This window comes from Lissotriton vulgaris, chromosome 1_1, assembly GCF_964263255.1.
Source record: "Lissotriton vulgaris chromosome 1_1, aLisVul1.2, whole genome shotgun sequence".
Classification (NCBI taxonomy): domain Eukaryota; kingdom Metazoa; phylum Chordata; class Amphibia; order Caudata; family Salamandridae; genus Lissotriton; species Lissotriton vulgaris.
Window position 1 is genome coordinate 81,462,901 of NC_141685.1, and position 25,924 is coordinate 81,488,824.

The 25,924-nt window shown below is 47.0% G+C and overlaps 1 protein-coding gene across 2 annotated transcripts in view; it reads right to left on the reverse strand.

Moving 5' to 3' along the window:
* Positions 1 to 1,471: 1,471 nt before the first annotated feature.
* LOC147737434 (uncharacterized) overlaps positions 1,472 to 25,924 on the reverse strand; it is a 908,239-nt gene continuing 883,786 nt past the window's right edge. The window contains exons 3-6 of one of the 2 annotated variants that reach the window (XR_015297373.1): positions 14,814 to 14,897; positions 5,773 to 6,057; positions 2,013 to 5,726; positions 1,472 to 1,946 (exon numbers count right to left, since the gene is read on the reverse strand). Coding sequence is in view for 1 of the 2 variants with exons in the window: in XM_086929429.1 (XP_086785555.1) it covers positions 3,066 to 5,336 (2,271 nt within the window). In the remaining variant the exon portion in view is untranslated. Of the gene's footprint in view, positions 6,058 to 14,813; positions 14,902 to 25,924 lie in introns of those variants that run through there. The other variant, XM_086929429.1, reaches the window with a different exon arrangement.

The window sequence follows — 25,924 nt, forward strand, 5'->3', positions numbered from 1 at the left end:
ATACATGTGATTGGACAGTTTGTAAATATTAGGTATTTGTCTGGAATGTGATTTTTGGCATAAAAAGCGACGACTTGCTGTGTAAAATTGAGCAGTCTCCTGAGAACTCATACCGTGATGATTTCTAGGATTTCTGTTACTGGCTGCAGCCAATAAATTTGATCTTTGACGCCACCAAGAAGTTTCTGTGTCTCTGTATTCTAAGACAGGTGGAACCCGAAGACTTTGGGCATGCCCCTGGCGCCGCTGGGTATTAAATAACCCGGTTCTTCAGAAGTACTGGTGTGAATATGTGCACAAAATGAGGACATTTTAACACAATTCCATACACAGATTTGAGCTGGTTAACTGTGTAATGACAGCGATCCTTGTGCCAATCATCCACACTCGAGCTCATTAGGTAAAAAGACAATCATCAGTACAGACTACGTACTTATCCCTACCTTGGCTCAGTGCAGGAGGGCTTTCAGTTCCATTATAGAAAATTATACATTTAAATTTAAGCTTCCATAGGACTATGGAATGATTATTCCCCGGAGGAACCCACAGAAAACAACAAAAACAGATTTCAATATACACTTCAAAAATAGGAATCATTCAAGCCACCATTCATTCATCAGACGTACCACCACAAACAACAATAACAATATACTTTTAAATGAATACTGGAATAGAATTATTCACAGTAAAGCCATCTACAATTAATATTCTCTAAAAGAGATCTAATTATACAATTCTTGGAACCCTTTTTGTAATTTTTGGCTTATTGAAAGTTCTACGCGTTTCAAACTCGTGTTATTTTGGAGTTATCATCAGGACCGTTTGAATAGTGGCTTGAATGATTCCTATTTTTGAAGTGTATATTGAAATCTGTTTTTGTTGTTTTCTGTTTATGTAAATATGAATGTATTTCTTTGTGTACATAAGGTCTTAAAAATGTGAATTTGGCAAACTAAGATACCAAAATAAAGGAAATATATAAATAAAATATAAAACAAATAAAAGAAGTGATAATACACACGAAACATGGTGTTTTAGTTCATATGTTTTGAAAAAATAGTTTAGGCTAAGTCAATAGCGGCACGTGCATCTCTTTTGTTCATTTTAGACACATTCTGACAGCAATCACACTGTCAAGACAGGACCTCCTTCTAATGTCACCTGTGCCAGACTCTCTGCTGAGGACAGTCACACTTTTGAGATAGGACCTCCTTCTAATGTCAGCTCTGCCAGACCACCTGCTGACAGCAGTCACACTGTCGAGACAGGACCTCCTTCTAATGCCACCTCTGCCAGACCACCTGCCGACAGCAGTCACACTGTCGAGATAGAACCCCCATCTGTTGCCACCTCTGCTAGACTCCCTGCTGGCAGCACAAATTATCTTGAGTTTGGGGCTCAATATAATTTCTTTACAATCAGCAGTAAAATGTCAAAATCCAAATAATTTTTTATTCTATTACATATCTTAAAAACGTGCCTTTCTTTTTAATATGTAAAACTTAGTCATTATTGTGTACATTTTATAGCACCGTGATTGGTTCTACCTTAATATTATTTTTTATACAATCAATCTTTTTTTTCATTTCTTTTGTGGAACAATCATGTCAAAATTCGGCTCCATTAGCCATCAAAAAATCTTCGTCCAAGAATGTAAAATGGTGATTTTGCCTAATTATCACACAACATGCGGCTCAGTGACTTTTATAAATGATTCCTCACTCTCCTGAAGAGAAGCGCTCACCCTGTCTATCACACAGCATGCAGGTTGGAGACTTTCATTGATAATCTGTATTTGCTGAACAGACACCGTGTGCTCGGCCTGGATATAACACAGCTGCAGATCTCAGACCTTCATTATTGATCCTGCACTCTTCTGAAGTGTTCTCAGCCTGGCTATCACACGGCTGCAGCTCTGTGACCTTCATTATTGATCCTGCACTCTTCTGAAGTGTGCTCGGCCTGGCTATCACACAGCTGCAGCTCTGAGAACTTCATTATTGATCCTGCACTCTTATGAAGTGTGTTCGGCCTGGTGATCCCACAGCTGCAGCTCTGTGACCTTTATTATTGATCCTGCACTCTCCTGGAGTGTGCTGGGCCTGACTAGCTCACAGCTGCAGCTCTGTGACCTTCATTATTGTTCCTGCACTCTTCTGAAGTGTGCTCGGCCTGGCTAACACTCAGCTGCAGCTCTGTGACCTTCATTATTGATGCTGCACTCTTCTGAAGTGAAGTACTCAGCCTAGCTATCACACAGCTGCAGCTCTGCGACCTTCAGTGTTGATCCTGCACTCTTCTGGAGTGTGCTCGGCCTGACTATCACACAGCTGCAGCCCTGTGACCTTTATTATTGATCCTGCACTCTTCTGAAGTGAAGTACTCAGCCTAGCTATCACACAGCTGCAGCTCTGCGACCTTCAGTGTTGATCCTGCACTCTTCTGGAGTGTGCTCAGCCTGGCTGTCTTACAGCTGCAGCTCTGTGACCTTCGTTACTGATCCTGCACTCTTCTGAAGTGAAGTACGCGGCCTGGCTATCACATAGTTGTAGCTCTGTGACCTTTATTATTGATCCTGCACTCTTCTGAAGTGTGCTCGGCCGAGCTGTCACACAGTTGTAGCTCTGTGACCTTCATTATTGATCCTGCACTCTTCTGAAGAGAGGCTGACATCTTTGTAGCTCTGAGAGTTGACAAAAGATCTTCACACATTTACTTCAATGACATGGCTTTTCCTGTGTGTGTTCGCTGATCAGTACTTAATATTGAATATTCATAAAACCTACATCAACATTCACTGCACTTGAAGGATTCCTGTGCGTGTTTTCTGATGCTGTTTTAGACCTGATATATATATATGTATATATATCCATTGTCACATTCCTTGCACTTGAATGGTTTTCCAGTGTGTATTCGCTGATATGTTCTTAATATTGATGATTCACTAAAACTACTTCTACATACAAAAGCTCTTCAGACATTCATTACACTTGAATGGTTTTTCCCAGGTGTGCGTTTGCTGATGAATCCTTAATGTTGAACATTCACTAAAACTACTTCCAGATTCACTGAACTTGAATGATTTTCCCTTTATGCGTTCTCTGATGCTGTTTTATGTCTGATAATCGAACAAACCTCTTCATACATTCACTGCACTGGTATGGTTTTTCCCCGGTGTGTGTTTTCTGATGCTGTTTTAGGTGTGATGATTGACAAAAGCTCTTCACACATTCACTGCACTTAAATGGTTTTTCCCCTGTGTGTGTTCGCTGATGAATCCTTAATGTTGAAGATTCACTAAAACTACTTTCACATTCACTGCACTGGAATGGTTTTCCCCCTGTGTGTGTTCTCTGATGCCGTTTTAGGCTTGATAAATATATAAAGCTCTTCCCACATTCACTGCACTTGAATGGGTTTTCCCCAGTGTGTGTTCTCTGATACCTTTTTAGGTCTGATAATTGAATAAACCTCTTCTCGCATTCACTGCACTGGTATGGTTTTTCCCCGGTGTGTGTTTTCTGATGCAGTTTTAGGTGTGATGATTGACAAAAGCTCTTCACACATTCACTGCACTTAAATGGTTTTTCCTCTGTGTGTGTTCGCTGATGTTTTTTTAATGTTGACATTTCACTAAATCTACTTCCACATTCACTGCACTGGAATGGCTTTTCCCCTGTGTGTGTTCGCTGATGTTTCCTTAATGTTGAAGATTGACTAAAACTACTTCCACATTCACTGCACTGGAATTGTTTTTCCCCTGTGTGTGTTCGCTGATGTTTCCTTAATGTTGAAGATTCACTAAAACTACTTCCACATTCACTGCACTGGAATTGTTTTTCCCCTGTGTGTGTTCGCTGATGAATCCTTAATGTTGAATATCGACTAAAGCTACTTTCACATTCACTGCACTTGAATGGTTTTTCCCCTGTGTGTGTTCGCTGATGATTCCTTAATGTTGCCAAATCACTAAACCTTCTTCCACATTCACTGCACTTGAATGGTTTTTCCCCTGTGTGTGTTCTCTGATGCTGTTTTAGGCTTGATAAATATATAAAGCTCTTCCCACATTCATTGCAATTGAATGGTTTTTCCCCAGTGTGTGTTCTCTGATGCCTTTTTAGGTCTGATAATAGAATAAACCTCTTCTCACATTCACTGCACTGGTGTGGTTTTTCCCCGGTGTGTGTTTTCTGATGCTGTTTTAGGTGTGATGATTGAGAGAAGCTCTTCACACATTCACTGCACTTAAATGGTTTTTCCCCTGTATGTGTTCGCTGATGTTTTCTTAATGTTGACAAATCACTAAAACTACTTCCACATTCACTGCACTGGAATAGCTTTTCCCCTGTGTGTGACCGCTGATGTTTCCTTAATGTTGAAGATTGACTAAAACTACTTTCACATTCATTGCAATTGAATGGTTTTTCCCCTGTGTGTGTTCGCAGATGTTTCCTTAATGTTGATGAATCACTAAAACTTCTTTCACATTCACTGCACTGGAATGGTTTTTCCCCAGTGTGTATTCGCAGATGCTGTTTTAGGTGTGATAATCGATTAAACCTCTTCACACATTCAGTGCAATTATATGTTTTTTCTCCTGTGTGTATTCGCTGATGCTGTTTTAGGTGTGATAATTGACTAAAGCTCTTCAAACATTCACTGCACTTGAATGGTTTTTCCCCTGTATGTGTTCGCTGATGTTTTCTTAATGTTGACAAATCACTAAAACTACTTCCACATTCACTGCACTGGAATAGCTTTTCCCCTTTGTGTGTTCGCTGATGAATCCTTAATTTTGAAGATTGACTAAAACTACTTCCACATTCACTGCACTGGAATGGCTTTTCCCCTGCGTGTGTTCGCAGATGTTTCCTTAATGTTGATGAATCACTAAAACTTCTTTCACATTCACTGCACTGGAATGGTTTTTCCCCAGTGTGTATTCGCAGATGCTGTTTTAGGTGTGATAATCGATTAAACCTCTTCACACATTCAGTGCAATTATATGGTTTTTCCCCTGTGTGTGTTCGCTGATGATTCCTTAATGCTGAAGAGCAACTAAACCTACTGTCACATTCATTGCAATGATATGGTTTTTCCCCTGTGTGTGTTCGTTGATGTCTTTGTAGGCCTGATAACTGGATAAAGCTCTTTACACATTCAGGGCATTTGAATCGTTTTTTCCCTGTGTGTGTTTGCTGATGGTGTTTTAATATTGATGACAAACTAAAGCTCTCACTGCATGTGTCTGAGACTTCTCTCTTGGTTAGCGTCTCTGGGTCTGGTATATACTTGTTTACATCCATTGACTGTACTTCCTGAAGGGCCAACATGACTGATAAAGCACTTGTATTATTCTTGCATTCTCTGTATGTATTGTATTTTGCACGTTTGCTTTCCGATTAAAGAATAAAGTGCAATGGTCACCAACTACTTCCCAATCTCAAAACGTGTGTAAGGCTTCTTCGTGGGCGATTGTGTCTTTAGACTGGATAATGGTTCTGCACGCATGCGGGTAAAGATCCAACGTCCTTCTGGTCGGTGCACACTGGGACAGTGCTCTGTATTTTAGACAGCAGAACCCCTATTTCTTTTAACCTTCAGTTGTCTGACTCCACTCCATTGCGCTTTTCAATGGTTGCTGTGGATTGGTCTGAAACAGTTTGCAATACACCTCTAGCACAGAATGGTGGCCTGGTATTATTTTAGGAAGCACAGCACTGCTGTCACCACCTCATACTGACCTCATGATCAAAGCTGTTATTGGACATGTTTACACAAGAGGAGGTTTATCAGTATTGTCTTCATTTTCTAGAGGTTATTTCTTCGTTTTGAGGCATGGAAGTACACAGCTGAGACTCGTGGAATCACTGAATTTCTTGTGTCCCTTCTCCCTTCTTTCAGGATGTCTCAGTTTATGTTCGGGTTTGGCTGGCTCTGATGGCACTTATGTTTTCCTGAATACTGGAACTCAATATTTCAGACTTCGTCTTTGCAGATTTACAGTGTTATCTTCCTTATTTTGAAACATTTCGTACAATCAAAGATTGTTTTCTGTCGGATGTAAAAAAAATGTAATAACTTAAAGGGAAACATAACGGAATGTGCAAACACAATTTTTTATTGATTGTATAAATATCTCTTGATTACCATTTTTGAAACATATGAAGGCATATTTAACCATACACAGAAATTTACATAAAAGTTGCTTTGAATATGTCACATCTTAATTATTCATGAGTAGGTTGGTAAAAAAAAGGGCGCTCGCATAGCACTCATACACTAGTTACAGCTTTAGGTAGTGGAAAATGGTCAAGGTTTTGTAAAACAAGAACAGCTCTTTGAGTAAGAGATGGGAGATGGATCAGGAAGACTTGAGACAGAAGGTTGGACATCAGAATGTTGTGCCATGAATCAAATATTGCTGCTCGCAGAGGTGCTTTGCTTCATCCACTACACCCACAATATGCAGTAGAGCAGCAGTTTAATGATTGTATTTACTTTGTGGTTTTACTTCTCTCACATATATTTCTAAGTTTGTCGGTATTATCCACTGGGGTGGGAGTTTCCCAGCTGGACAAGGAGATTGAGCTTGGCTGGTCTGTTGTTTAGTTGTCCCACCTCTAACTTTAGAGCTTGAGATAGCATGCTAGACTGGCGGCCCACTAGTTGACAACTGTGGTGCATCAGCGTAGCAAGAGCACAGATGGTACGCCAAAGCCAAGGCTGTTAGCACCCTTTAACCCCTGGACCATGCTCAGCACCCGAAACACTCTCTTAAAAACATCTCTTAAGTCAAACTGCTCTGTCCATACATCCTACACCTCTGCTGCCCGCCACACAAGGTAGAGCCTGTTCTCAAACCTATTCACCTGCACCTCACTTGCATTGACCTGCTTTCAACATTCCATTTCCAGCACAAAACCTGCGAACAACATTTTCCAACCACGTAATTCCCATGACTTTTCATAGGTCTCTCCTCCTACTCATGCTTTTCAACATCGCCTGTACAAACCACTGTGGCCACCTTCAATGGTACAATCCTGAGGTGCGCTCATTCTTTCCACAAGATGGAGAATGCACCAGAACAGCGCACACTGCACATAAGATAAAGATAAAGTGCCTTCTGCGACTCTCACACATGCCCGGCAATGAAACAGTCCCTACACAGCTTTTACAAAGGGCCACATGTGTCAGCTTTCTGTGAGCGCCTCAGAACGTAGTCATCCGGCTGGATGTCATACGGACTAAACAACTACATGTCCCAGACTGCTTAGTGCCTATCATGGGGCGGTCCTGTTCCTCTTGTCGGATATTTTGGATTCTATCGACCTGAACTCTGAGCTCTTGGAGTGAGTTGCTTCCCGTAGCAGTTACCAAGGATTTCCTTGCCCTCCGTTGGTAAGCCTTCTTGCTTCGGCTTGTGCGGAAGACGAATTGTTACCGCAATTGCCCTCCGTTGGTGAGCCTTCTTGCTTCGGCTCGTGCGGAGGACGAATTGTGTTCCGTGTGGAGTGTTCTCTACGAGTGTGTCTCACTACCGCAGTTGCCCTCCGTTGGTGAGCCTTCTTGCTTCGGCTCGTGCGGAGGACGAATTGTGTTCCGTGTGGAGTGTTCTCCATGAGAGTGTTTCCTTCTTGCAGTTGCCCTCCGCAGGTGAGCCTTCTTGCTTCGGCTCGTGCGGAGGACGAATTCTCGTATATACTTAATCTTACCGCACGTGGTAAGTTTTGCTCTGTATGCTGTGCCTGCGTCTTGCGGCTCGTACACAGGAAATCAGGATCTCATATTGAATTGAAGCAGTGCCCTTCAGGACCATATTCAATACTGATTGGAGTAACACAGGTACTGTACTGTTTTATACTATCGGGTGACGTAACCCATTGTTGCTTAACTTTGTTTTACTCGGATACATTGAATCCAGGGGTCCCTCGGATGTTGCTCAAGACTCTCCTCTACGTCCCGTCATGTTCATATGTCGTGGGGTATGTACAATAGCATAGTGTTTCATTCTTGCAATACGGTTATACAAGGGCACAGAATAAGAAAGGTATTCATTGTGTATTACAGGGAGGACGTAGCACCGTTCATATCCTTCCAGGGCTCTGATGCTGGTGAAGAGTTGTATCTTCTATTACACCGTTCCTTTAGTTTCTTTACAGGTAGATGGGTACATCTTATGTTAATGGGTTGCTGATTGAAACAGGAGTGAGAGTATCTGGTACCAACGCATTTCTTTGTCTTGTGTTTTCCAGATCTCCCTCCCCGCTGTTCCCTTCCTTCCCCGCCTTTCTTTTTGCCCTCACCTGATCTTTCCTTAACCCACGGCTATTTCAGCAATCTGGGTTTGGTTAGATCTGGAGGTGGCCTTGTTATAACATCACGCTGATCCCGAGGATTGAGAAGTTAACAACATGCTTAGCATTGCTTTTCAAATACTCACAAAATGCCACAGGCACAGCTCAATAATGCAAAATAAAAGTATTTCACAGTGTGAAATGCACCGCCAAATGATCCATAGCGTGCAGCATGCCACCAAGGTTCTTTACTTTCGCAAATGCGTTCGCAGCTGCAAAGTTTGTTGTCACCAAAGTGTTCTTTCTTTGAAAAAGGTGCTTTTCCTCTATGAAATATAGAGCGGGGGCAGGCCCAGATCAGTCAGAAGTAAAACATTTATAGCTCAGTAGTATTCTGAGATAAAGAACTGGGTAGTAGGACGCTGGCTTCCAATAACACGGCACTGAGCACCTCACTTAAGCCAATCTTTAATGATTGCTTGAAGAACAGGGCAACAGGAAGGTGTGTTAAATGCCGACCATTAACCTTTCACCAGCTGCACACGGGGACGGCATTGGCTAGAGTGAACACCGTGCTCACGCAACCGCTCAAGTCGTGCATACGGGCGCTAAAACATGTTAGCGAAGTGTCCTGGAATCCTTGATTCAATTCACATAATTTAACTACACACATTACAGTTAACTCTCCCGCCACCGTATCAAGTGCATGTTTCCTGATTCGACACCAGAGTATTGGTGCTGTAAACTGGCTGGCGCTGGCTTCTAACCTATGGTGCGGGAGTGCCCACCACTACTGGTGTCATGGCTTGAGATTACAGCCACCAAAGCAGAACTCACAGACCATACACTGTCAACTACCCCTGAATCCTGCCTGCTAGGCCTTCTCAATAAAGCAAAGAGGGGGCAAACACTTACACTGGTTCATAGACCTTGGATACGTACTTTACAAGTGACAAAAGCAATGTTTTGGAAAGTGGCCTCTGTGCCAGACACTAAGAGGTGGCTGCATACTCCCCTGCACTGTGCACGAGCAGAGGATAACACACTACACATGCTACTCTCTAGAGGAGTGGGGAGAATGGGTGGGGTGGTGGGAAGGTAGGATATGCTTTCATGGTTTCCCCCACTCTTTGCTGGTGTCATACAGTTTTTCTGACTAGTCTGCGTCAGATCCTGCTAATCAGGACCCCACTCACTGTGCTTCCTTTCTAAATTGGCTATGGTGAGCACCTTGGTACATTCCTTATTGGCTGCTGATGTACTCTAGTAAGTCCCTAGTATATGGTACTAGGTACCTAGGGCCTAGGTACTCCAGGGGACCCCCATGGGCTGCAGCATGTGTTATGCCACCCATGAGCTGCCACTCCGTTAGCTGCCATCATTAGATCATATGGTTTTGAAACCGTGTCCTACGCCGACGACACTCAGTTACTTGTCACCTGTGACTCCGATCTCGTCGGCACCCGGCTTCGCTTTAGGAGTTGTATGACCCGAATAAATGAATGGATGAGCGCCAACAAGTAACAACTGAACAGCAACAAGTCCGAGATCATCTTGTTTGGAAGAGCTGAGGAGGTCTGGTCGTCTGACTGGTGGCCTGCGGAATTAGGATTGGGCCCCCCTCCCAAACCATCTGTCAGAAACCTCGGCATTACCATAGACGCCCCCTTGTCCATGAAGCCCCACATAGATCAGGTTCTTGGGGTCTGCTACGGCATCATGTGCATTCTCCGTAAGATTTTTAAGTGGCTCCCTATTGAGGCTAGGAAACCACTGGTACAGGGCCTTATCGTTAGCCGTTTGGACTACGGAAACGCCTTGTTCACTGCCCTAAATGCCAATCTGCTTTCCAAGCTTCAGATTCTTCAGAACCCGGCAGCTAGGCTTGTCCTCAATCTCCCCAGTAGATCCTCATCCATCTCGAACCTACCGACTCTTCCTTGTCTCCCAATCTGCCAGAGATGTCACTTTAAAATCCTAAGCCTGGTCCATAAGACAATGCATGACGCCGGCCCTAACTACCTAAAAAACAAGCTCCTTAGGTACATCCCTGGTAGATCTCTAAGGTCCAGCTCCAAATTCCTCCTTGCTCAGCCCCATTTTCGGACTCTGCGCAACGGGGGCCGTTCCTTTTCCTATCTGGCCCCAATGTGGTGGAACAAACTACCGGTCCATATCTCTTCCATAACCGATCATAAATGTTTCCGTAAAAATCTTAAAACCTGGCTTTTCCCCCCTCCCACCAACTAGCCGCAATGCACCGTCCCTGTCCTCCATTCTTTAGCTGCTAGCGCCTTGAGACCTTACGGTGAACTGTGCGCTATATAAGAATGTATGACTATGACTATGAGGGACCCTCCAAACTCTGACCACAGGCCTGCCATTGTAGCCTTTGTGAGTTGGTGCATGCACCTCTCACGAAAGATATGTTTCCTTATAGCTAACATCCCTGCCCTTGAAACCTATAAGTCACCCCTTTAGCAGGCCTTTCAGGCCCAAAGGCTGGGTGATTGGTTCCGAATGTGAGGGTGGCCCTGCATGAGCAAACAACCCATACAAACCCCGAAGTCCATTCTCCAGGCATTGTACGTAAATCAGCCATTATGAGACAGCAAGACTATCTCTAAACTGGCTGGAACGAACCTGGGCATATTTGGTATCAGACGTGTTGGAATCATACCCCAACACTGTATTTGGTGTTGGAGGTATGATTCCATCCACGGTAGGACTCCTCCGGGAAGCATACCACGCTCCTGGGACCGATCCTACAGACCTTGAAAGCAACTTAGGCCTGCTGCCTACAACAGACCCTATTTTGCCCTCCTGCTGCTGGGCCAAGCCCGAGAAGGGGAAGGTAGGACAATAGGCTTCCTGTCATAGGGAGGTGTTTCCATCTCCCAGACAAGATTTAGTGTATCAGGCAGGTCTGCTGGAAGGACAGATTTGGTGCCCTCCTTGCATACTCCAGTTCAAACCAGCTCAGGGAGCTGTTGGCTACCGCTTTGAACCACAGCTGAACTCATCACTGATCCTGGGCTCCTACAGACTCCAACAGGTTCAGTGACATACGACACAGAATTGTGAGAAAAATTTAATTTCTTAGCTAAATTTGAGATTTGCAGGGGATTCTGGGTAAGATAACATTGGGGGACCCATGCAAACCACACCTCCCTGGTCTCCACCCGGTGTTTCCATAGATGGCTGCTGAGCCCGAGACCAAAAACTCCTTTGCAAAAATAGGTTGTTTTGTGATTGATTGGGAGCACCTGCGTTTTTGGTCCTGGCTCGCATGCCATCAACGGAAACCTACAAAACATAGATATTTCTGAAAACTAGACACCGGGTGGAGTCCAGGGATGTGTGGCTTGCATGGATCTCCCAAAGTTTTCTTATCCAGAATCCCCTGCAAAGCTCAAATTTAGCTAAAAGGTCACATTTTCCTCACATTTCTGTGTGCCAAGTTTGTGAGATCACTGCGCCGGCACACATTTCTAACCATCCAGCGTTCCCCTCGATCTCCCGATAAAAATGATACCTCACTTGTGTGGGTGCCCAAAGCAGAGTCAGCCTAATACAATTGAGATATCATTTTTTTATCAGGAAACCGAGGAGTACGCTGGTTGGTGGGAAATATGTGCCGACACGATGAGGCCACAACTTTTCCACTCAGAAATGTGAGGAAAGTGTGACTTTTAGCTAAATTAAAGGTTTTCAGGAGCTTCTGGGTAGTAAAACGCTGGAGGTTTCACACAACCTACACCACCAGCCAAGCGCCATCCATGCATACCACCAGCCAAGTACCATCCATGCACACCACCAGCCAAGCGCCATCCATGCATACCACCAGCCAAGCACCATCCATGCACACCACCAGCCAAGTACCATCCATGCACACCACCAGCCAAGCACCATCCATGCACACTACCAGCCAAGCACCATCCATGCATACCACCAGCCAAGCACCATCCATGCACACCACCAGCCAAGCACCATCCAAGCACACCACCAGCCAAGCACCATCCATGCACATCACCAGCCAAGAACCATCCATACACACCCGCAGCCAAGCACCATCCATACACACCACCAGCCAAGCACCATCCATGCACACCACTGGCCAAGCGCCATCCATGCACACCATCAGCCAAGCACCATCCATGCACACCAGCAGCCAAGCGCCATCCATGCACACCACCAGCCAAGCACCATCCATGCACACCACCAGCCAAGAACCATCCATGCACACCACCAGCCAAGCGCCATCCATGCACACCACCAGCCAAGCACCATCCATGCATACCACCAGCCAAGCACCATCCATGCACACCGCCAACCAAGCGCCATCCATGCACACCACCAACCAAGCACCATCCATACACACCACCAGCCAAGAACCATCCATGCACACCACCAGCCAAGCAGCATCCATGCACACCACCAGCCAAGCGCCATCCATGCATACCACCAGCCATGCGCCATCCATGCACACCACCAACCAAGCACCATCCATACACACCACCAGCCAAGAACCATCCATGCACACCACCAGCCAAGCACCATCCATGCACACCACCAGCCAAGCGCCATCCATGCATACCACCAGTCAAGCGCCATCCATGCACACCACCAACCAGGCACCATCCATGCACATCACCACCCAAGAACCATCCATGTACCGCCAGCAACACAACATCCACCAGCAAAGTGAAAGTCCACATACAAATCGCAAGACATGGTCCAGCCATGCAGACCGATAGCCAAGCGACAGTACACGCACACTGCCAGCCAAGCACTAGTCCACACACACTGCCACCTAAGCGCAGGCCACACACTTTACCAGCAAAATGCAGGTTCACACACAGTCAGCCAAATGCCAGTAAAAACGGACCATCATCCGCACTCCAGTTCACACACACAGAAGCTACTGTCTAAAGGTTTTCAGCAGATTAGCCTACAAATATTGCTGATCTGCCCCTAAGAGGGTGGTGGGGGGGAGGGCAGAAGCAGCAAAAATGTGTTCACAAAAAAGGGACCAACCCTGCCTAAGCCCATAAACATTTCTCTGGTTCATAGTGGGCTTTCTGCTCTCCAGGGAGCAGATCAGGGGCTATTGCCCCTTTGGGGGAGGGGGTATTTGCATCGCAGCCATCTTTTATTAAAAAAAAATCCTGATGTCTAATAGGCTTACTGCCTCTGGGGAGAAATCGAGGGCAATTACCCGCATCTGCCCCCTCAAGGCAGGCAGAAAGACTGTCCGATTTTTTTGTTTGGAGGTAGGGTCATTGGCACACATATTGAAAACAAGAAATCCCTGGGGCCTAGTGGGCTTTCTGCCACTCTGGGGACAGATCGGGGGCTAGTACCCTCAATTGAACCAGAGGAGGGGCAGAAAGACTTCTATTTTTATAATTGTGAATAGGGGCATGGCTTTGCCCATTGTGGGTAGCTCCAATCCCTTTTTTTATAATCCCTGGTGTCTAGTGGACTCACCCCCCCCCCCCCCCCCACGGAGGGGCAGATCAGTGGTAATAACCCCTTTCTGCCCCGGGGAGAGACAGAAAGACTGTCCCTTTTGTTTTGGGGTGTAGAGATATTAGCATGCCCATTCTGGGAAGCCCCCACTTCTCTTTCAGAGAGGAAAAAAAATCCCTGGCATCTACTGGGCTTTCTGCTCCCCTGGGGGGCTGATCGTAGGTAATAACCCTTATCTACCTCCCAGGGGGGCTGTCCCTGTTGTGTTTGGGGTGGGGGCATAGACATGCCCATTGTGGGCAGCCCCCACCTCTCCATTATTAAAAAATAAAAAATTATAATTCCTGGTGCCTAGTGGCCTTTCTGTCCCCCAGGGTGAGGGGAGCAGAAAGACTGATCATTTTTCGACAGCTGGGGGCAGTATAATGCCCATTTAGGGCAGCCCCTACCACTAAGTTAAATAAAAAGCCATCCTGTGGCGATCCCCAAGCAGAGATCGACTAGATTCTCCCCTTTCCAATGATACCTCTCCTGCCTGCCTACGTGCTCGGTGGACTAGGATAGCCCCAGGAGCATGTAGGCAGTGAAAGTGAAATGAACCTATCAGCTTATTTCACTTTCACTGTAGTGGCGTCAGCACGCCATGCACGCTGCTCGTCAGTACACTGAAAGAAAAGTGCCTCGGCAGCTGGGTAAGCTCATCACCAGCTCCCAAGAAAAAAAGGAAATTCCTCTGCTGTTTGCAGCAGAGGGATTCCAAAATAGTGGGCCTTGGGCGTAACGGTTACATTTGGCACCGGAGCGCCACAACCATGGACGTTACCAGTACGTCCAAAGAATGGAAGGGGTTAGTAGATCTTACTCTCAAAGTGATGTAACTGGCAATGCTTCCCAACCAGGATGTGTTCTACATATGCCACATATATTATGTCATTGATGTTCCCTGCAACCTGTATCGCTCAAAGAGTTTGCTCTTGTTGATGTTTTACAAGAATAAAAAATGCAATCAAATATTTATGAGATAATGAGATGCAAACGTACCTCCATCCTGCACATCCTGGGACTAGACTGCTGGAAAGAGATCGATGGGAAGGTTTGGAGGTGAGCAAAACACTGAAACATGACCTGAAAGAGCAAATTCAAAAAAATTGTTAGGAGAAGATAGATGGAAATTAGAAATGACAAAAGGGACAAGCAAGAGAAGGAAATAAACTCACTAGCCCTGTAATTTTTTACAGAGCATAAAAATAAGTAAAAAATGTTTTAAAAGTTTGAATAACACTGAAAAAACCACAATTTAGAAACTGAAAACAGAAAAGCCAATGAATCTTGTTTTCAATGCTCCTTTTTAGAGAAGAAGACTTGTTGTATGCATGGGAGGATTAAATATGAGATCTAGTGTGTCATGACGGTGCACCAGGTGTGGTTTTCTGTAGTCTTGCATTCCAATGGGCTTTGGGAAGAGTAGTCTTTTTATAACTGCGTTTAACGTGGATGCTGATAAAGCTAGGAATGAAATGCATAATAGTTGAGACTTTCTGAATCTTTAAACTTAGGAAAATCTAAATTCTGAGCATGCATACAACACATAATGTGAAGTGTGCATTTGGATGAGAACAAACAGATGGCAGACTAGAAAAGAAGTGGAGAAGAGCTGAAAGAGGGAAAGAAGCCCAATGGTTGTGGCATTCTTTCTGTTAACCTTAGAACCCCTCACATTCAGCATATGCTCCTCAGAAGACATTTGGGAAACTGAAATCATAGCCGGAGACCTGAAAATTAGGCTGTATGCAGACAACATGCTTCTTACTTTACCCTCTCCAGAACGTTCGCTGCCAGCACCGACGTTCACCATATCAGACTGTACAGCACTTTCCAGGTACAGAATGAACAGAACCATAAGTGAAGTCTTACCCTTGATGGTCTATACAATGAGGGAAGCCCTCCATGAACATCCATTTTGGTAAATCGCCACAAAGATTAAATATTATGAGTATTCATTACCACCAAGTTTCCAATGATGATCAAAGCCAATATGACTGCACTGATTGATCAAATGCACACGGATTTCACTAAATGGATCAAACCGCAATTGTCGCTGTGGGGACGAGTCCAAACTATGAACATGGAGGTAGCCCAAGGTTTAACTACATTTTCAGCATGCTGCCTATACTGGTCCCAGCATCAGAACTAGGCCTAATAGACGCAGCCATTAAAACATACTTTTGGCAAGGTGAGACACGCGGACTTGCCATGTCCAAACTCCAAGCCGCTACTTCAGGCGAACTGAGACTTCCAAAGATGGAAATATCTCATTTGGCGCATCAGCTCTCACAGGAAGCATATCATTCTGCCACAGATCCGGAACGCACCAATTGGGTACGACTGAAACAACAACTGTGGGTGGGCACAGGGACCGCAGGTGATGTATCTACATCATCCCTCACAGATACCTCAAATTCAATTCAATTCAATTCAGTTAATTTGTATAGCGCGCTACATACCCAGAGGGTCTCAAGGCGCTTGTAGAAGGGTGGGGAGTTACTTGTCGAATATCCATGTTTTAAGTTGTTTTCTGAATGCTAGGTGGTTCTGAGTGAGGCGAAGGTGGGTGGGAAGTGAGTTCCAGGTTTTAGCCGCCAGGTAGGAGAAGGATCTTCCTCCCATGGTGGTTTTGTTGATGCGAGGTACAGCAGCAAGGGCTTGGTTGGAGGAGCGTAGCTGGCGGGGGGGGGGTGTAGAAGGAAAGTCGTGTGTTGAGGCATTCGGGTCCAAGTTCGTAGAGTGCTTTGTGTGCGTGGGTTAGGAGGCGGAATGTTATCCTCTTATTGACGGGGGCCAGTGGAGGTTTTTCAGGTGACCAGAAATGAGGTCGTTACGCGGGATGTCTAGTATGAGTCTAGCTGATGCGTTCTGGATGCGTTGGAGATTTTTCTGGAGTTTTGCGGTGGTGCCGGCGTATAGGGTGTTTCCGTAGTCCAGGCGGCTTGTAACCAGTGCGTGGGTGACCGTTTTTCTAGTTTCGGTGGGGATCCAGCGAAAAGTTTTTTTGAGCATGCGAAGAATGTTGAAGCACGATGATGAGACGGCGTTGACTTGTCTGGTCATCGAGAGTGAGGAGTCCAGGATGACGCCCAGGTTCCGTGCGTGGTCTGTCGGGATGGGGCATTTCCAAGGGACTCTGGCCACCAGGAGTCGTCCCAGGCAGAGGGGGAGGTTCCTAAGATAAGGACTTCTGTTTTGTCGGAATTCAGTTTCAAACGGCTGTGCTTCATCCAATCGGCTACTTCTTTCATTCCTTCATGTAGGTTTGTTTTGGCGGTGTTAGGGTCTTTGGTGAGTGAGAGGATCAGTTGAGTGTCATCAGCGTAGGAGATGATGTTGAGGTTGTGTTGGCGTGCGATGGCCGCAAGGGGGCTCATGTATACGTTGAAGAGGGTGGGACTGAGTGAAGATCCTTGTGGCACGCCGCAGATGACTTCAGTGGCCTCTGACTTGAATGGTGGAAGGCGGACTCTCTGAGTTCTTCCGGCAAGGAACAAGGTGATCCATTCCAGTGCTTTTCCTTGGATTCCGGTGTTTCTGAGGCGTTGTATTAAGGTGCTATGACAAACTGTGTCAAAGGCTGCGGAGAGGTCGAGGAGGATGAGGGCGACTGTGTCTCCATTGTCCAGTAGAGTTCGAATGTCGTCTGTTGCTGCGATGAGTGCGGTCTCAGTGCTGTATTTGGCTCGGAAGCCAGATTGTGAGGAGTCGAGGGATTTGTTGGTTTCGAGGAAGGCGGCGAGCTGGTTGTTGACAGCTTTCTCGATTACTTTGGCCGGGAATGGAAGGAGCGAGATGGGGCGGTAGTTTTTGAGTTCGGTGGGGTCCGCTGTGGGTTTTTTCAGAAGGGCGCTTAGTTCGGCGTGTTTCCAGCTTTCCGGGAAGGTGGCGGAGTTAAGGGTGCAGTTGATGACGTCTCGGAGGTGTGGTGCTATGATGGAGTCAGCTTTGTTGAAGATGTGGTGAGGGCATGGGTCTGTGGGGGATCCTGAGTGGATGGAGTTCATCAGGCGGATGGTGTCCTCAGTGGAGATTGGGTTCCAGTCATTAAGGATGTTCAAGGGGGGTGAAGGTACGGCGGAAGGTTGGGTGGGTTGGTCTCCGGGTTGGTTGTCGAAGCTGTTGTGGATGTCTGCGATTTTGTCGTGGAAGAACGAAGCTAGGGAGTCACAAAGGGCTTGGGAGGGAGTGATGTTGTTAGAGTTGGCAGCGGGGTTGGTAAACTCTTTGACGATGTTGAATAATTCCTTGCTGTTGTGGGCGTTGTTGTCGAGTCGGTCTTTGAAGGCGGCTTTCTTGGCAGTCCGGATCATTTGGTGGTGTATGCGAGTGGCGTTTTTGAAGGCGTCCCTGGTACTGGTGTTTGGGTCTTTTTTCCATGCCTTCTCAAGGGAGCGACAGAGTTTCTTGGATTTCTTAAGATCATTGTTGAACCAGGGGGCGTTTTTGTTGCCTAGTTTGATTTGACCTTTTCTCAGGGGTGCTAGGTTGTCGGCGCTGTTGGTTCACCATTGAGTGAGGTTAATGGCTGCTTGGTTGGGGTTCGAAGAGTGGGCAGGGGGGTTTTGAAGAAGCGATGAGGAGATCTGGTCGATGGTGATTTTGTTCCAGTTTCTTCGCATAGTAGGTTGAGGATGGTTGTGGGTTGTGGGCTTTTTGTAGAAAAAGTGAACGCAGCTGTGGTCCGTCCAATGGAGAGCTGTGGTGTGACTGAAGGAGATATGTTTGCTGGAGGTGAAGTGGGGGAGCTGCAGAAGCGATGTGGGGGAATTCTTTGCCACCATAAACTCCGCCTTTGGTGGGGGGTGCTGGTTTGTATCCTTTCTTCCCTATTTCTCTCACAGATCGAGATCATAGACTGAGAAGGTCACTATGTGATATTAGCAGGCAAACTGGATGGTAAAGACATAGACTTAGTGAACATTTATTTCCCCAATGTGGGCCAAACTATCATTCCTATTCTCCCAAACTGTCTTGTCACCCAAATACATCATTACTCTGTGTTACTTTGAGGAGATTTTAACTGCATGGCTGGTGTCACTTTAGCCCACATCCCCACTACATAAACTGCCCACGCATTTCGATGTTGGATTAACAATTGAGGATTTGTTGATACCTGGAGAACCTTAACTCTTCAATTCTTATTACTTGGGTACGCACAAGCTATCAGTATACTTTAATACTTTCTTGTGCTCGGCTAGCGTACATGCGAGAGCAAGAAGGGTCGAATGTCTGGTGAAAAATACTGTGACCACCACCCGTTATTACGGATTCTGGCCTGGGCGTTGTCCAGACCCCGCACTGCGACATGCAAGCTCAATACTGCGAAGCTGATGACCCAGTCTTCAGATCTACCCTAGGGAACGTGATCAGTAATTACTTTATGGAGAATACAGGTCTAACTTCTACACTAGCGTAGTGGGAGGCATTCAAACTAGTGCTACGTGGTTGCAGCATCTCAGCAGTAGTAGGGACTCGGTCCCAGCTTCATACTTAGATCAAACACTTGGAGCACCTCTTAATAAAACTTGATTTACCAACGGAGGGAGCACAGGTGCTGCATGACACACTGAGAGCAGAAAGGGAAAAACTCCTCAAACTAGTGGAGCGACTCCTGGCATACGATTATCAAGCATATAAAAAACTAGGGCACACATAGAATATTATAAATCCGGCAGATTACTAGTGTGGCTGGCCAATCCTGATAGACAGTGTCCCCAAATACTGCAGATGCAAAACAAGGGGAAGGTAACCTTGTTTACAGGTATGCCGCGATTAATACGGCCTTTGCTGTCTATTATTCTAACATCTATGGGTGCTCTGATGTGGACCCAACCCAGCCAGTGTAGGATTATGTTCTATCTGCAAGTACGAAGCAATGTCACCGGTAGCGGCTGCATCCCTAGGATGTGATATCCCAATCCAGGAAGATATGGGTTGATTAAAGCCCTGGGCAAGGTACCAGGCTCAGATGGCTTGACCCTGGAATTTTATTCATCTTGTGCAAACTCGCTTCCCCCAATCTTGACTACACTGTATAATGCAGCAAAAACTGTGGGGGAACTACCACCAATGAAGGGAAAGTCCCTGTTTGTTCCACTCCACAAAAAGGGTAGAGTGATAAGATACCATCCTATAGACTGCTCTCCATATTATATGTAGATTATAAACTACTTAGTAAATTGTTGGTGACTGGGCAACCATACAGGTGATCTTATTCACACGGATAAAATGGGTTTTATACCTAAACGCAGTTTGATCCCTAACATTCGCCAAATACTCCATACCTCATTGGTGGACTATCTTAGAGCACTAGTGATCAACACTGACACAGAGACAGCAGGTGACTATCGGCGCTGAGACTTTCTTGATGCTACTCTGGCCAGCATGGGGCTGGGGAATATCTTCCTCACCTGGACACGTCTGCTATATTTGCCCCTGATGTCTCCGGTCCGAAATGGGGTGCAATATCAGCACCCTGTAGGGTAGAGGCCGTTGCCACACAGGGTTGCCCGCTGTCGCCAGTGCCGTTTGCCTTGGCTCTTGAGCCCCTGGCCCTGACACTCTGCACCATACATCATTATCGAGGAATAGTCATTGACGACCACCCCATCTATATCCCTCTATATGGAGAGGATCTATAAGTGTACCGGCTTGAGGAACACGCTAATGTGGATCACGCATTTAGAGCTTTGGATGATTTTAGCCAGACGTCGAGAGTCCAGGTGAATTGGGATAAGTCAAATGCATTCTCGATACATGCTCTGACACCAGCCACCATTCTGCCAGAAATGGGGGAGGATCTCTGCTCGGAACCAGTCACATTATGCTTTCTGAGCATTCATATTTACTACAACTTGGCCGATCTTGAGCAATCTTCAACTGGCACTGATTTTTGCAGACATCCATACATTTCTGGCTAATATTTCCTCTATCAGTCGCAGGCAGGGTGATACTGTGAAGGTGGTTTTCCTTCCCAGTCTCTTTCATTACTTTGCAGCTCGCCCCAAATTGGCTCACAAAATCCATCTTTTTGGAGATTAACAGCCTATTGCTATACCTCATATAAGGCACAGGATGTCGTAGACTGGCATTAATCAAACTACGGCTCCCCACTGATGGAGGTGGGTTAGCGGTCCCTGACTTGGAGCTTTATTGCCTGGCGGCGCACCTGAAATGGGCAGCTTACGGACGACATTGTCGATGGGGGAGAGGGGCATGATAGAGACTGGCGTACACTTTCTCTACGCCAGTACCATGCTATGGGCCAGATTGATTAGCCCTAATGCTCAAACAATCAAATATCTGATCTTTTGCTGGACATCCTGCAATTTCAATGGGCCTGGGTCTTGCAGCGAACACAAATGAGGGTTCCGTGTGCGAAGTACCTTACACTGTCGGCATTACTACATCTCTCGCTTGAGGGATATTGGTCTAGGTTGTTGGAGAGAAAGGGTATGATAGTGCTATGGAGTGGGTAACAGGTGGAAAACTAAGGAACTTTGTGAAACTCGCAAACAAATATACTCTACCTTCCCACCACTATTTACTGTATGGGTCAGTGGCGGCAAACATGCGGAGGCCATGGGGAGGACAGGCAAGAACCCCCGAAACAGAGGGGAAGAAACCATGTGGAAATAATGCCAATCCACAATGTGGGGGGCGGGTGGGGGTAGAGATCTTAGAAGTTCCTGAAGAGCCAGTTGTTACACAGCTGTAGAAGGCCCAGCAAATCCTTGCATCTGTAACACTATTCAAAGCATCACATAACAAAATTCCATAACAGAACACAACATGACCAATGTCTGTACACTGCCGTATTACATCATATAACAATAAACAGTAAAGGCATCCTATCTGCAGAGGCTACACATCTTTGCCCCTTTTTAACACCACACACAGACATACACACACATACACACAGAACCACAGAGACACTATCACACACAAAACAGGACAATAAATCAACCCAGAGAACCAGAAAAAAGCAATACCCAAGGTAAATATGAAAAACGAACCAGTTGCCACTCAACAAAGAGGAGCGTATCTTTTAGGCACTTTGATAACACGAGAACTCCTTCTGAACCAAGAACTCTGCACCATTCCCTGGAACAGACACTTGTCTGTCACTTACATGGTTTTAACTTTCATTCTCACATTTTCCATTTCTAGCCACTCTTGTCATATTTCAACATTATCCATTCGAACCACGAACAGCATTGCCTCTAACCTCGATGACTCTAACAGGATCTCTAGATTTCGAAGATGCATTTCTTAGCAAAATGGTGTCTTACTGACACGTGCCAAATCAATCATTGCGATTTTCACCTCTGGACATATTTTTCCTTACACCTCACGTCCCTTTGACACCGAGCAACACTGTTTGTCACTCAATTTCCCGGCATCATCACTTGCTGTAGACATTCATCACATCCTTGATCCATCACCTCCATCTTCAAAAAGGACACAATGAGGACACCTCTTTCCTCCCCCTCATGAGTGTAAAAGGTGCTTTACCAGAGTTCGAAATAGGGACACAACGAGGACACCTCTTTTCTCCAAGTCATGAGTTTAAAAGTTGCTTTACCAGAGATCAAATGAGGGAAACACAGGGGACACCGCTTTTCTCCACGGCATGAGTTTAAAAGGTGCTTTACCAGAGATCAAATTAGGGACACAACAAGGACCCTCTCATGAGTGTAAAAGGTGCTTTACCAGAGATCGAGTGAGGTGTACAGCTATAATCCCTCTCTAAATATCTGGTAGTTACTTTACAATCAACTCTAGATGTCACCGCGCTCCGGATACACTCCACTAGAAACCTGTTGAAGCTCTCCACTTTTAGTTGGCCTGAGGGTGGTACAATGGCATGCATAAATGTTTCACTCTACACTTGCCTAAAATCTCTGTCATGGTGGAAGAAGTAAATTGAACTCCATTGTCAGTGAGCTGCTCCTCGGGAGTACCTTCTTTAGCAAACACTTCACAACCAAAAGGAATCACAGAGTTTGTGTTGGGTTCGGCTATACCACGTACTTCCACCCGCCTGGAAAGATGATCCATCATGACAATAAAGTGTCTCATGTTGGAAGGTAATACATGAAAAGGGTCGGGGGAAAAAAATCAACCACAACTCTCTGCCACACCTTACCAGGACATGATACAGGCACAGCAGTAGGAACAGAGGTCACCAAAGGTTTATCACTCAAACAGCATGGTGCACAGTTTCTCACTAATCCTTCTACCTCCACATCCACTCCAGGGCAACAGAAATCATTTCTTATCCTACGCTTAGTGGCACTCATACCCAGATGGCCTACATGAGCTGTCTCCAAAATCTTAGCTTAGCCGCGGCCTTTATTTCGCGGCAGTGCGGGGGTTCCGCGGAGTGGCCGGGGCCGCGTCGGCAGTTCCCAGCACCAGCGAGGTAGTGCTCGTGACGGCGAACAGCCGACGGCAGCAGGGAAAGGGTTATTCATGTTTTTTCACACTGTGTATCTAAAATATATCGTTGTTGTTTAATGTCTTGTGAATCAGTAATGCACATATGTATATACTTTTTGTATATAGACTTTACTCTCTGTGTTTGAGAATACACCAAAAAAAGCACATCCACAGACCCCGCCCCCACATTCACTGACTCATCCCGCACATTCACTTACCCAGCCCCAGATTCAGTGACCCCACCTCCACATTCACAGACCCCGCCCCAACATTCACTGACCCTGCCTCCATATTCACTGAACCCGCCCCCACATTCACTTACCCTGCCTCCACATGCACTGACCCTGCCTAAACATTCACTGACCCCGCCCCCATTCACTGACCCCGCCTACACATTCACTGACCCCACCCCCACATTAAGTGACCCCGCCTCTACATTCACTGACCCCACCCCCACATTCACTGACCCCACATTCACTTACCCCGCCTCCACATTCACTGACCCCTGACCCCACATTCACTGACCCCGCCTCCATTCACTTACCCCGCCTCCACATTCACTGACCCCCGCCTTCACATTCAATGACCCCCGCCCCCACATTCACTTACCCCGCATCAACATTCACTTACCCCGCCTCCACATTCACTGACCCCCGCCCCCACATTCACTGACCCCGCCTTCACATTCACTGACCCCCAGCCCCACATTCAGTGACCCCGCCTGCACATTCAGTGACCCCGCCTGCACATTCACTGACCCCACCTCCACATTCACTGACCCCTGACCCCACATTCACTGACCCCGCCTCCACATTCACTGACCCCCGCCCCCACAATCACTGACCCTGCCCCCACATTCACTGACCCCGCCCCCACACTCACTTACCCTGCCTCCACATTCACTTACCCCGCCTCCACATTCACTGACCCCTGCCCCCGCATCCAGACCCCACCCCCACATTCAATGACTCATCCCACACATTCACTTACCCCACCCCAGATTCACTGACCCCACCTCCACATTCACAGACCCCGCCCCAACATTCACTGACCCTGCCTCCACATTCATTGACCCCGCCCCCACACTCACTTACCCTGCCTCCACATTCACTTACCCCGCCTCCATATTCACTGACCCCGCCCCCACAGACCCCGCCCCCACATTCAATGACTCATCCCGCACATTCACTTACCCCACCCCAGATTCACTGACCCCACCTCCACATTCACAGACCCCTCCCCAACATTCACTGACCCAGCCTCCATATTCACTGAAACCGCCCCCACATTCACTTACCCTGCCTCCACATGCACTGACCCTGCCTAAACATTCACTGACCCCGCCCCCATTCACTGACCCCGCCTACACATTCACTGATCCCACCCCCACATTAAGTGACCCAGCCTCCACATTCACTGACCCCCCCTCCACATTCACTGACCCCGCCCCCACATTCACTGACCCCACATTCACTTACCCCGCCTCCACAATCACTGACTTCTGACCCCACATTTACTGACCCCGCCTCCACATTCACTTACCCCACCTCCACATTCACTGACCCCTGCCTTCACATTCAATGACCCCCGCCCCCACATTACTTACCCTGCATCCACAATCACTTACCCCGCCTCCACATTCACTGACCCCCGCCCTCACATTCACTGACCCCGCCTTCACATTCACTGACCCCCAGCCTCACATTCAGTGACCCCGCCTGCACATTCAATGACCCCGCCTCCACATTCACTGACCCCCGCCCCACATTCACTGACCCCGCCTCCACATTCACTGACCCCCGCCCCCACATTCACTGACCCTGCCTCCACATTCACTGACCCCACCCCCACACTCACTTACCCTGCCTCCACATTCACTTACCCCGCCTCCACATTCACTGACCCCCACCCCCACATTCACTGATCCCACCTTCACATTCACTGACCCGCACCCCCACATTCACTGACCCCGCCTCCACATTCAGTGACCCCGCATCCACATTCAGTGACCCCGCCGCCACATTCACTGACCCCGCCCCCACATTCACTGATCCCGCCTCGACATTGTGACCCTGCCTCCACATTCACTGACCCCGCCACATTTACTGACCCCGCCTCCACATGCACTGACCCCGCCTGCACATTCACTGACCCCGCCTCCACATTAACTGACCCCTGCCCCCACATTTACTGACCCCACCCCCACATTCACTGACCCTGCCTTCACATTCAGTGACCCTGCCTCCACATTCACTGACCCCACCTCCACATTCACTGACCCCGCCTCCACATTTACTGACCCCGCCTCCACATTCACTGACCCCGCCTCTACATTCAGTGACCCCGCCTCCACATTCACTGACCCCTGCCCCCACATTCACTGACCCCGCCTCCACATTCACTTACCCCACCTCCACATTCACTGACCCTGCCCCCATTCACTGACCCAGCCTCCACATTCACTTACCCCGCCACCACATTCACAGACCCCCGCCCCCACATTCACTTACCCCGCTTCCACATTCACTGACCCTGCCTCCACATTCACTGACCCCGCCTGCACATTCACTGACCCCGCCTCCACATTCACTGACCCCTGCCCCCACATTCACTGACCCCACCCCCACATTCACTGAACCTGCCTCCACATTCACTGACCCCAC